The 12,309-nt window shown below is 53.7% G+C and overlaps 1 protein-coding gene across 1 annotated transcript in view; it reads left to right on the top strand.

Annotated features, from left to right (window-relative positions):
* LOC144766562 (uncharacterized) overlaps nucleotides 1-11,797 on the top strand; it is a 43,768-nt gene extending 31,971 nt beyond the window's left edge. The window contains exons 4-6 of the mRNA XM_078650365.1: nucleotides 6,931-6,963; nucleotides 9,214-9,280; nucleotides 10,940-11,797. Of these exons, the coding sequence (XP_078506491.1) occupies nucleotides 6,931-6,963; nucleotides 9,214-9,279 (99 nt within the window). The 3' untranslated portion in view covers nucleotide 9,280; nucleotides 10,940-11,797. The remainder of the gene's footprint in view (nucleotides 1-6,930; nucleotides 6,964-9,213; nucleotides 9,281-10,939) is intronic.
* The last annotated feature ends 512 nt before the right edge of the window (nucleotides 11,798-12,309 follow it).

Below are 12,309 nucleotides of genomic sequence, written 5' to 3'. Positions count from 1 at the left end.
GGCCCTTCAAAGTGGTGGAGCGCAAGAGCCCCGTCACCTATCTGGTGGACATGGAGTCCCCCAGGAACCCCCTCCGGGTTCTACACGCTAACCGGCTCAAGCCACACTTTGCCCGCACTGAACTAAGTCTGCTGTTAGCAACCGATGACGGAGCTGAAGACGACTCCGAACCTCTGCCAGATCTCATGAGCACCTCCGAGAAAGACGGCTCCATCGAAGGGGTCAGGCTCTCCTCCACCCTGACCCCAGAGCAGCAACAAGACTGCCGGAAGCTGCTGGGACAATTTGCGGATCTGTTTTCCCTCACTCCTGGGGTCACCCGGTGGTGTGTCCACGATGTAGACACCGGAGACAGCCCGCCGGTAAGACACCGAGCTTTCCGAGTGCCCGACCGGGTTCGGGCCTGCATCCAATCAGAAGTGGCCAAGATGTTAGCTCTGGGGGTAGTCGAACCCTCCGACAGTCCATGGGCCAGTCCCGTTGTCCTGGTCCCTAAAGCCGCCACCCCCGGAACAGCTCCGGAACTCCGGTTCTGTGTTGACTACCGGGGACTGAATGCAGTCACCAGGACCGACGCCCATCCCATCCCCAGGGCGGATGAACTGATCGATCGCCTGGGGGCCGCCAAATACCTCAGCACCTTCGATCTCACGGCTGGGTATTGGCAGATCGGCCTTACCCCTGGTGCACAAGAGCGATCGGCCTTCTCGACCCCTGATGGCCACTATCACTTCAAGGTGATGCCCTTCGGCATGAAAAACGCCCCGGCCACCTTCCAGAGACTAGTGAACCAGGTGCTGGCCGGACTAGAGGAATACAGCGCCGCCTATCTAGATGACATTGCTGTGTACAGCCTTCACTGGAGTGAGCACCTGACCCACCTATGGGAGGTCCTGAAGGCCCTCCGCCGGGCCGGACTCACCATCAAAGCCAGCAAGTGCCAGATAGGCCAAGGGTCCGTGACCTATCTGGGCCACCAAGTGGGGAGCGGCCAAGTGGCTCCCCTCCAACCAAAGATAGACGCCATCCGGGCCTGGGAGCCCCCGGTCACCCAGACCGCCGTCCGAGCCTTCCTGGGGCTCACTGGATATTATCGGCGATTTATAAAGGACTACGGGAGCATTGTGGGGCCCCTCACAGAACTGACCTCAAAGAAACTACCACAGAAAGTGCACTGGACCCCTGCGTGCCAAACAGCCTTCGAGACTCTAAAGACTGCCATGTGCACCGCCCCTGTGCTCCAAGCCCCGACTACAGCCGAGAGTTTGTGGTCCAAACTGACGCCTCGGAGCACGGCATCGGGGCGGTCCTGTCACAAGTTAACCCCGAAGGGGTCGACCGGCCTGTGGCCTTCATCAGCCGACGCCCGCTGGCAAGAGAACAACGGTGGAGCACCATCGAGAGGGAGGCCTTCGCCATGGTGTGGGCCCTCAAGAAGCTCCGGCCCTACCTCTTCGGCACCCACTTCCGAGTCCAGACCGACCACCGGCCCCTGCGGTGGTTGATGCAGATGCGGGGGGAAAACCCGAAACTGCTGCGCTGGTCCATTTCGCTGCAGGGGATGGACTTCACTGTAGAACATCGCCCTGGCAACGACCACGCCAATGCTGACGGCCTGTCCAGTTTCTTCCGCCTCGGCGAGGAGAACCCCCAAGAAGATGGGTGACTCTCCCCTGCCTTCAGCTGGGGGGGATGCGTGTTGGACCCGGCCTCATGGCGTGGTCCTACCTCTCCCGCGCGGCGGGCCCCAGACGACATCAGCCCTCCACTCAGCCTCGGGCAGCCCCTCCAGCCCGACCCTGCACGACCACCATTGCCGGTCCGGTTACCATCCCGGATCAACACTACCGGCCTAGCTCCATCCCAGGCCCATCACGCCCGAACACGAGGCCTTCCCCGACGCCATCTTGGAACCTCCACGTCAGGGGCACGTGGCCTCTGCCTAGCCCCGGCTCCAGCGAAGCCCCGACACCGAGGCGCCAGGATCCACCCAGGTGGTCGAGTGGCCACTCGACGGATCCCGGAGGGAAGGGGAGTTTCGATGGTCCCCAGCCGTCCCCGGACGCCTGGTATCGATCGCCCTCCGGCCTCCCTGGGCGCTGGCTCCACCCCCCTGCTGGGTGTCTGGACACCATCATCCCGGCCCCTCCGGCCCCCAGGCGCGAGGGTCCGGACATCAAAGGACTCCAGCCCTATATCTGGGCCAGCCCTGGTGCAGGACCCCAGTTGTATCCTGGACTGGAAGCCCTGCTGACGCTGTCACGGCCGACACCAGACGAACTCATCCTTCCAGTAACCCGAAGCCATCTTGAGAGCCTGCTGGCGCTGCCGCGGCCTACCTCGCTGAGACCATCTTGAGAGCCTGCTGGCGCTGCCGCGGCCTACCTCGCTGAGACCATCTTGAGAGCCTGCTGGCGCTGCCGCGGCCTACCTCGCTGAGACCATCTTGAGAGCCTGCTGGCGCTGCCGCGGCCTACCTCGCTGAAACCATCTGGAGAGCCTGCTGGCGCTGCCGCGGCCTACCTCGCTGAAACCATCTTGAGAGCCTGCTGGCGCTGCCGCGGCCTAACTCGCTGAGACCATCTTGAGAGCCTGCTGGCGCTGCCGCGGCCCGACCTCTCGGAACCCCCCAGCTCGAGGATTGAGAGCTGTGCGTAGGTTATCCCTTCTTCCACCCCGGTTGAGACTGTCCCGCTACCTTACCCCCCTTTACGAGACTTTACGGATCCCTCGATCTGCCTGTATATACTGCCAAGAACCAGCAACCTTTATTATCTATAAAAGCTTAAGAATTTGACCTCCTGTGTGGTGTCCGTTTGTAGTGTTGTGATTACTCTGCTGTACGATCCTAGGAGAGGACCCTCACCCAGGAGGCCTCTCGGTAACGCTCGGCTACTTCTCGAAGGAGAGGTGGACCTAGGGGTGGTCAGTCAGACATCTTCTGCCTCCCCCGGGGTCGCCTTTCTAACACTTTCACTCGTACATGCAGTTTAGGCGCAGCAGAGGCAACATCAGTGCAAAGCTTCTTTGCAGCCAATGTCAGAACAATGTTAATGCCATTGCCCACGGACCACGCACGCAACCTGGGATTCATCCTCGACTCCTCCCTCTCCATGTCTAAGCAGGTCAACACCATATACTCCCCCTGCTACAACACCCTCTGCATGCTTCGAAGGCTCTGCAAGTGGATCCCGACCGAAACCAGAAGAACGGTGACCCAAGCCCTCGTCAGCAACAGGCTGAACTACGGCAACGCACTCTACGCAGGAATACCGACCATACACCTACAAAGACTGCAACGCCTCCGCCCGCGTGATCCTCAACATTCCCTGACGCAGCCGCATCACCTCCCACCCAAGAGACCTGCACTGGCTCCCCGTCAACAACAGGATCACCTTCAAGCTCCTTACCCACGCACACAAAGAACTCCACAACACTGGACCAGCCTAAATGAACAACAGATTCAACTTCTACACCCTCGCCCGCCAGCTCCGCTCCACCAGCCTCACCCTCGCCACCATCCCGCGCATCCAACGTACAACCTCGGGTGGCAGATCATTCTCCTTCCTCACCGCCAAGACCTGGAACACCCTCCCCACCCACCTACGGCAGACCCAAGACCTGCTCACTTTCAGGAAGCGCCTCAAGACCAGGCTCTTCGAACAGTAGCAGCACCCCCCCTGCCCACCTCCCCCACCCTCAGCGCCTTGAGACCCTCATGGGTAAGTAGTGCGCTTTACAAATTCAATGATTGATTGATTGATTGATTGAGGCCACCTTTTAGGCCCTGTTGAAAGAAAGAGTGGCTTCTTGATCAGCTCATTTCTTTAGTTTGGGGCAGCAAATTCAGCAGTTGTGGAAGGTGCTTTCACTCCAGTGCTCTCTCAATCCACACCACACACTCCTGCATCACACCACTAAAATAAACAGCACACCACATGCCTAAACTCCATTACATAACACTCCACCACAATACCATACCACATAATTACTCTCCATAACACACACCCACCCCACATAATTCCTATACACTAAATGCGACATAATTTCACTGCACAACATACCACATAATTCCAGTACAAACCACACACATCCACTTAAACTCCAAAACACATAAGTAAAAGACATTCAAATGTACAATGCCAATACCTCCAGCTCTAGCAAATGCGAGACCTATTGCATTGCAAATGCTTGTTTCACTTGCTGCCCAGATTATTCTCTGCCAAGGGCTCTTGTGCCCTGTCACCAACCGTTATTGATGTGTGCACTGCGGTCCGGGAGGGACAATGCAAGCCTCGAAGTCCCCAGTGGTAAGGCAAGCGCGCACCACCGCCGCCCGGTCCACAACCGTGGCCTGACCGTTCCGCGGTCTTCTTCCGGGGGTCTTCGTTGCTCCCTCCCGGATTGCTGTCCGCAGGTCCGGTGGGTCCATGTGCCGGGCAGCTTCTTCCCCTCTGCAGGGGCAGCAGGCATTCTCCTCGGAGCCCACGCCAAGCTATTCTTTAAGTCTTCGGTCAGCCCGCTGCCGTCAGGGACCCCTGCGCAGCCTGCTCTGCCATCAGGGACCCCTGTGCAGCCCGCTCTGCCATCAGGGGCCCCTGCGCAGCCCGCTCTGCCATCAGGGGCCCCTGCGCAGCCTGCTCCACTGTCAGAGGCCCCTGCGCAGCCTGCTCCACTGTCAGAGGCCCCTGCACAGCCTGCTCCACTGTCAGGGGCCCCTGCGCAGCCTGCTCCACTGTCAGAGGCCCCTGCACAGCCTGCTCCACTGTCAGGGGCCCCTGCGCAGCCTGCTCCTCTGTCAGAGGCCCCTGCACAGCCTGCTCCACTGTCAGGGGCCCCTGCACAGCCTGCTCCACTGTCAGGGGCCCCTGCGCAGCCTGCTCCGCTGTCAGGGGCCCCTGCACAGCCTGCTCCACTGTCAGGGGCCCCTGTGCAGCCCGCTCCACCATCAGCACACTGCGGCGGCCATCTTGTCGGCTGCAAGTCCGTCACTTGGACTCATACCATCAAAGATATTGCCCTATTCCAGGCCTGCAGTACACCCAGGCTTGCTGTCTGTCACTGCTCATAATAGGTTTTCGGTGCGTCATTAGTCGCAGCAGCAGCTCCCAGAATGATGGTTCTTTCCAGGACCTGTGCTATGGCCAGCGGAGCTGCACTAAAGTGCGACCATTTTACTTCGGGCTCTCTAGCCCCCTCCCCCCACCTCTCCAGCATTCCTAAATTGCTCTGCCCGGCCACTCTAACTGGCTCCTTCATCCATCCATGCAGAGCATATATGTTTCATATTCATGCCCTACTTGTGTGGAGGCCCGGGCAGAGATCGCAGATTTCACTCTGCGGAATTCCGCGGAGTAACTGAAAAACTCCACCAAACTCCGCGGACGTCTGTGAGTGGGTGAGTATTGCTCGGCCACTAGCGTTGTGCTATGGAAATGTAACATACGGAGTAGCTACTTACAGAATAATCAGAAAGCGTGTTAGGCTAGCAAGGGGTATGGATAGCGCCGTGTAGATAACCCTACAATACTAAACAGTACAAAAATCCGACGATCTGCCCTGGTTACACACTGACTGAAAACATGGGCTTTCGACATTTCCTTGTAAAACAAGGCATTTAGTAGTAGTCATTAGTAGTAGTTAAGTAAGGACTCTCAACGTTACCACTACTGAATGCCTTCTGTGATTACCAAAAGTAGTAAGTTTAGGATTTTATCTCAGATTAGTTCCTTGAATCGGCCCCTTAGCGGGTTTTCCTGATTGTACTAGTGCGCTTTCCTATCCCTCGGAGAGCTCTGCTGACTAAGGCAGGGTGGTCCCGCGAGGCTGGACTGTGCCACGCGTCAGAGAGCTCTCCTGTCGCCTGACAGGAGCAGTACGGAGAGGAAGGCCCTGTATCACATAGATACGATGCATTCCTGGCCTTTTCTCTTGGCGTAGGGCAGTGCAGCAGGAAGGCTTGCGGTGCTGCCCCAGGCCAAAAATTTGTTCACGAGGCCTTCAGGGTTTTCAGCTGAGAATTGCATCGCAAATGATTTAAGTTGTTGTGGCTCGCACTCCCTTTGGCTAGGCAGTGTGGCGTGGCGAATGAGCACGAGGCACGGGATAGTTCATTTGCATTGCAAAAGAGGGCGCTCAGGGCTGAAGACTGCACAGAGAAACCTTAACCGCACATTTTGGTGGGACGGTGCGAGGGGGGCGAGCTGGTATGAATGTGTGACACGCATGTGCTACCCTAATCATCTCTTTGAAATTTAGTGAGTGCAGCAGTATACTCCGCTCCGCTGGCAGTTGACGGAGTTTTTGCTGAACTCTGTGCTCCAAGCGGAGTGGCGCTCACCACCCACCCTACATGTGTGTAGATGCTGCGTATGGGGAACAACTTTTATAACGCAACTTTTACCACGCAGTGCTATTAAAACGCAGATTTTAAAACGAAAACCATTACAACGCATTACACGGGGGGCGCTCTAGGATAGGGAATAGTTTTAATTTACTATCCAACACCTTCCCTAGTGTCCACGGGACTGGTGTTGGAATAGTAAATTAAACTATTTACTATCCAGCACCCCCCAGTGTAATGCGTTGTAATGGAATGCGTTTTAAAACTTGCGTTGTTACAGCATGCGTGGTAAAAGCATGCGTTGTAACAACGTACATCCGCTGCGTATGCATGTCCTACACGAGAGTTGGGGACACGGATGGAGAGCGAACGGTCATAAATAGGGAGTCATCCTTGTCTCGACAGTTGCACCTCAACATCAGACCCAGCCATAGGGCTGATCATCTTTCGGATTCCTCTCGGACACAATTGTCAGCCACCATCCCAGGGACATGCACGATAACTAGCCGTATGGAAAGAAGTGAGTGATATACATTTTTATCTTACAAGGCCACCCTCTTGCTGACTCTTTTCTCTCTTTCTTACAGAATCAACCACTGGAAGAAGTTTCTATTTATACAGTAAGAAAATTGTTACGTTCCTGGAAGCAAATGATCCCCGCTACATGGGTCAGGACACCTCCCAATAGACAGCGTGTTGGGACGGGGATGACCCCTGCGTTCTGTACACTAGTGTCTCCTGCCCTGAGGAGTCCAATGCGAGTAGCTGGTATCCTGTTTTTTTTTTTTTTAGTTTTGGCTCCAGCTTAGTACGTGTGAATTCTTCGACCTGTCCTTTAACCCCTTCGCTGTGGCTGCAATTCTGCCGCAGTGCTAGGGGGGAGGGGGGGCCGAGCGGCGCTCGCATGCTAATGACGGAGCCGCTCCGTCATGAGCCTCGGTTGAGCTGTGCTCATGACGGAGCGGTTCCGTCATGGCCCCGCCCGCTCAATGGAACGTCCAGCGCAGGCGCGCTGAGCGGGCCATGGCGGAACCGCTCCGTCATGAGCACAGCTCAACCGAGGCTCATGAAGGAGCGGCTCCGTCATGAGCATGGAAGCAGTTAATATGAGTCCAGTTTTGGACCCACCCTGTACTTAGAGGGGTGCATAAATCATGCTCTCCATAGTGACAAGGGACTACTGTCCCTATCCCCGGTTTTGCGAGAGGCCAGGAGACCGCCTGTAGTCACACTTACCTACAGGGCGGGAGCAGGCAAGCAGTCGATGGGAGGACCACCACCCTTGATGTAAGTGTCACTACAGGGGGTCTCTCCTTTCCTCTTGACATTTTTAACATGGTTTAGGGGTAAACTCGTACATCCACGAGCACAGTCGAGGGAATACCTTGGGACCAGAACTAGTTGTTCCGATACCCTCTTATCTCTATACGAGGTGAGGGAGATACACAGATATTCTGGGACTGGCAGAGTCCTGAAGAAGGTCGCTGTGACCCCAACCGATGGGGCACAGACACACAGCCAAAATATGTCGACAACCTGGCAGAAAGGAGTGGTGTAAGGAGCACATTAAATCTCCCAATCACCACCATCCTTCACATTTTTTATCCTGGCCAGAGGGTCCAGGAATAAAATATAGGCACAGCGACACCTCCGAGCTAGTTTTAATCTACACTGCACTTTCACTTCCGGTGATCCCAGTCACTTTGGAAATCCTATGTGTCTCTTTTGTGTTGTGTTTGTCTTCCCCTACTCTATTGCTCCACCCCAAGTATTGGATGCACAGGGGTGTTTGGTAGCAGCCCTATGACAAAGCATCGCACACTATTGTGTGAGTGAGGGCAGTATTAAGACACACCGCACGTGCCACCACTAGACAGAGACAGTTCTTTCACTGCCTACTCCTTCTGGTGTGTAAAAGTAGTGTCCGGGGGTACAGAGTAGGTGAGTCCTTTACACTCACTCCTCCTCCTTTGTGTGAATTATGCTCGCCATCGCTACCACCGAGAGTCAAATGCTGAAGGGCTCGTGCTCGGCCCAGTGTGAGGGGTCATAGCAGGTCAGACCCTGATAGATCAGAAGTAAACCACCTGAGCCCCCTCAGCCAGGGCTAGTAGCCCCCACAGCCATGGCCAGTAGCCCCCACAGCCATGGCCAGTAGCCCCAACAGCCATGGCCCAGTAGCCCCCACAGCCATGGCCAGTAGCTCCCACAGCCATGGCCAGTAGCCCCCACAGCCATGGGCCAGTAGCCCCCACAGCCATGGGCCAGTAGCCGCCATGGCCAGTAGCCCCCACAGCCATGGCCAGTAGCCCCCACAGCCTTGGGCCAGTAGCCCCCACAGCCATGGGCAGTAGCCCCCACAGCCATGGCCAGTAGCCCCCACAGCCATGGGCCAGTAGCCCCCACAGCCATGGGCCAGTAGCCCCCACAGCCATGGCCAGTAGCCCTCACAGGCATGGCCAGTAGCCGCCACAGCCATGGCCAGTAGCCCCCACAGCCAGGGCCAGTAGCCCCAACAGCCATGGCCAGTAGCCCTCACAGGCATGGCCAGTAGCCCCCACAGCTATGTCCAGTAGCCGCCACAGCCATGGCCAGTAGCCCCCACAGCCAGGGCCAGTAGCCCCCACAGCCATGGCCAGTAGCCCTCACAGGCATGGCCAGTAGCCCCCACAGCCATGGCCAGTAGCCCTCACAGGCATGGCCAGTAGCCCCCACAGCCATGGCCAGTAGCCCTCACAGGCATGGCCAGAAGCCCCCACAGCCAGGGCCAGTAGACCCTGCTTGCCCCATGACTCCCCGAAGAGGGTCTGAGACAGCGGTGTTCTGTCTGAGGCATGTCCGCTCTTTAATGCTGCCTGTTTCATTTCTAGGACTTACAGCATGCAGACCGAGCAATGTACGACCAGCTGAAATGGAAGCAGATTCAAAACCGATGACGTAAGAATCAAATTCAATCAAAAAATGTTTTATTTTGTGTGTCATTGGCGGTATTTATTCAGGGTGAATCTTAGTAAATTGTTTTCAAATGGTCAGGGAATTACCCCCCAGATTCATCAAAGTCCCGTTTTGCGAGTCCTTAATAGCGATTATTAAGGAATCGCTATTAAGTACTCGCAAAACGGGATTCATGTACAAATCGCACAAATTATAGCGATTTCTACTGCCTCCTTATTTGCGATTCGCAAGTTGCTAATCGCAAATAAGGAATGACTCCCCATTCATTCCTATGGGCCAAGGCCCATAGGAATGAATGGGGAGTCATTCCTTATTTGCGATTCGCAATTTGCGAATCGCAAATAAGGATGCGATTTCAAGGGTGCAGGGGTGTCCAAAGGACACCCTGTAGCACCCCTGAAATGGTGATTTACACAGGTGTTGCGCACACGCATGTCCAAAGGACATGTGTGTGGGTGTGTGTAACATACAACTTAGAAAAATGCACTAAAGAGCATTTTTCTAAGTTTTCGCTATTTACCACGAAGTCAGACTTCGCAGTAAATAGCGGCCAAAAATTGCGAATTCGCAATTCTTAAATGGTTCATGAATTGCATTTAAGGAATCTGAAATAGAGATTCCTTAAATGCAATTCCTCGCAATTTAGCGATTTAAATTATTGCGATATTTGCATTTGGGATGATGAATCCCAAATGCAAAAAAAGCGCTCGCAAAGGGCCAGATTAGCAGAATCTGGCCCTTTGCGAGCCGATTTTTGTTTCATGAATCTAGCTGCACATGCCGACACAGCTGGATGAGAAATGCTATGTAGGTAAATATTTTTTTTTAATTACGAATCGATAAGAATCGTTAATTACCGAATCGGTATTTACTGATTCGGTAATTGCCATTGATTCCTATGGGCCTTGAGGCCCATGGGAACCAATGGCAATTACCGAATCGGTAAATACCGATTCGGTAAAATTACCAAATTGACAAGGGCACAGGGTGTCACTTTGACACCCTGTTGCACCCCTGATTCAGGCTTGTGTGCCATGTGACACACATACATGCCCTTAGGGCAGGTATGTATGCCACATGGCACAGGTGTACATGCACAGATGTGCATGTACACAGGAATCCGTTATTTACCATCAAATAGAATTTGATGGTAAATAACGAATTCTTAAGGGCCTGTGGCACTGTTTTCAGTGCCACCTACATCCCACATTACCAATTCTGTAAATTTACCGATTCGGTAATTTACAGAATCGGTAATTTTTAGGCCCCCTACATCTGAAACTACAAATACCAGTCGGTAACGGCCGAAATCGGCCTTTACCGACCGGTATCTGGCCACCTACATCTGGCCCTAAGTTGGATAGCGTAGTATTTTGACACATTCCCAGCTTTAGTGTGTCAGAATCCATGGTGGATGCTTGGAAATACCCACGCTCCACCCGCGGAAAGCTTTCGCAACACAGGGTAATGCAAGCAGTGACTTACGCTTCCTTGCATTACTCTAGATTTGCTAACCAGGCAGAGCCATGCAAGGTTATTTAACGCAGATATGTTATTGTTGTGAGTCTCTTGCTGTTCTATGGCTTGTTATGTTAATTACATTAAGTGTACCTTGAACAAGGCTATTCTCTTCTCTTCCAGCAATACGTGAACATCTGTGGATTCTCTGCCTATGGCGCCATTATCACAACCAGCAGAACAACTGGGCCGCCGAAAGGACAAACGTGAGCCATGGCTCCCTCAACTGGCTCTGTGTTCTGGAGATCCCTAAGGGGGAATGCACCCTACCCAGACCCTACACTCCGTTATCAACTCCACCCATTGCTCCTTCGCAGATGTGGCTCAGAGGGGAGGGGCCTGCATCTCATTAAAGAGATCCCCAACTTGCACTCATTAGAATCCAGAGTGAGACATTCCTCTTGAGGAGAAGTCTACAGCACTCATCGCAGGACTTTACATCTCCAAGAACCAAGGACAGTGAGGGCCTAAGACAGAGCATTGCATCATCAAGTCCTGCATCAAAACTGCGACCATCCAATCAACGGAGCATGGAACCGCCCAAATCAATCCATTCGCGAACGATGACTGCGCGAGCTGGAGTGGGACCTGCAGCCACCCAAGATGGCTCCATAGACTTCCACGACTCTCTTTCATGTGACGCTACGCTCTTCCGCGAGCTCTGACGCCGCCCACAAAAACGATACTTTCTAGGATGGCGGCGTCCATTCCAACAGGGGCCATCTTTAGATAGGAAGCTGCGACACAACACAACATTTAGAAAATACAACAGGAAATTTGTCTTCACAGTTGTTTCTAAGCCAGGCCTGCAAAAACATTCCATTAAGTTTAACAGAAACAACATTTGTTCATATTTTGATTCCTATTTCAGATAAATGGGGCTAACATGGTCCTATGTATGGAGGTTTCTCTGTAGGGGCCTTTGAGTCAAGGTACCTAAGCTCAACGCTGCCTGTCACCCCAAGCTGTGTGAAGAAAACATAAGCCAATTTTCAACTTTTTATGGAAATAAAGAACATTGCATATGGCAGTAGTTTTGCCTAAAAAGTGTTATGGGGAGACTATATTTAATAAACTGTGTAGGGGACACAATACGTTTATGTGTATGTGTGAAGCAAACATTTTCTGCTGTACAATAGAAAAAGATGAGTTGCAATTGTGAAGGGGGACAGGTGAATCTTACAGAAAAGTGGGCTCTCTTTAGATGCACTGGATGTTAATAGTTTTAGACTAGGTCTTCCTTGCAGACGTCTGTTTTCATCTAGTTTCTAGATTTCAGGCGTATTGCTGCTGGATGAGTGTTGAGCTGGGAGTAATCCTTGATTTTTAGCCAGTTAGGACATATCTACTCCACTTTTCTTTCATGCACTTCCTGGTTTCAAGAGTTGCAACATTCAGGCTAGGTAAAAAGTGCTGGCAGTAGGCTTCTTGACCATGTGTGCCCAGAAGGGGGCAGGTTGGAAGCCATAGCCATAAGGGTGGCATCACAAAGT

This window comes from Lissotriton helveticus, chromosome 7 (assembly GCF_964261635.1).
Source record: "Lissotriton helveticus chromosome 7, aLisHel1.1, whole genome shotgun sequence".
Taxonomy (NCBI): Eukaryota; Metazoa; Chordata; class Amphibia; order Caudata; family Salamandridae; genus Lissotriton; species Lissotriton helveticus.
Note: the sequence above shows the minus strand (reverse complement) of the source record. Positions and strands in the feature narration are given on the sequence as shown.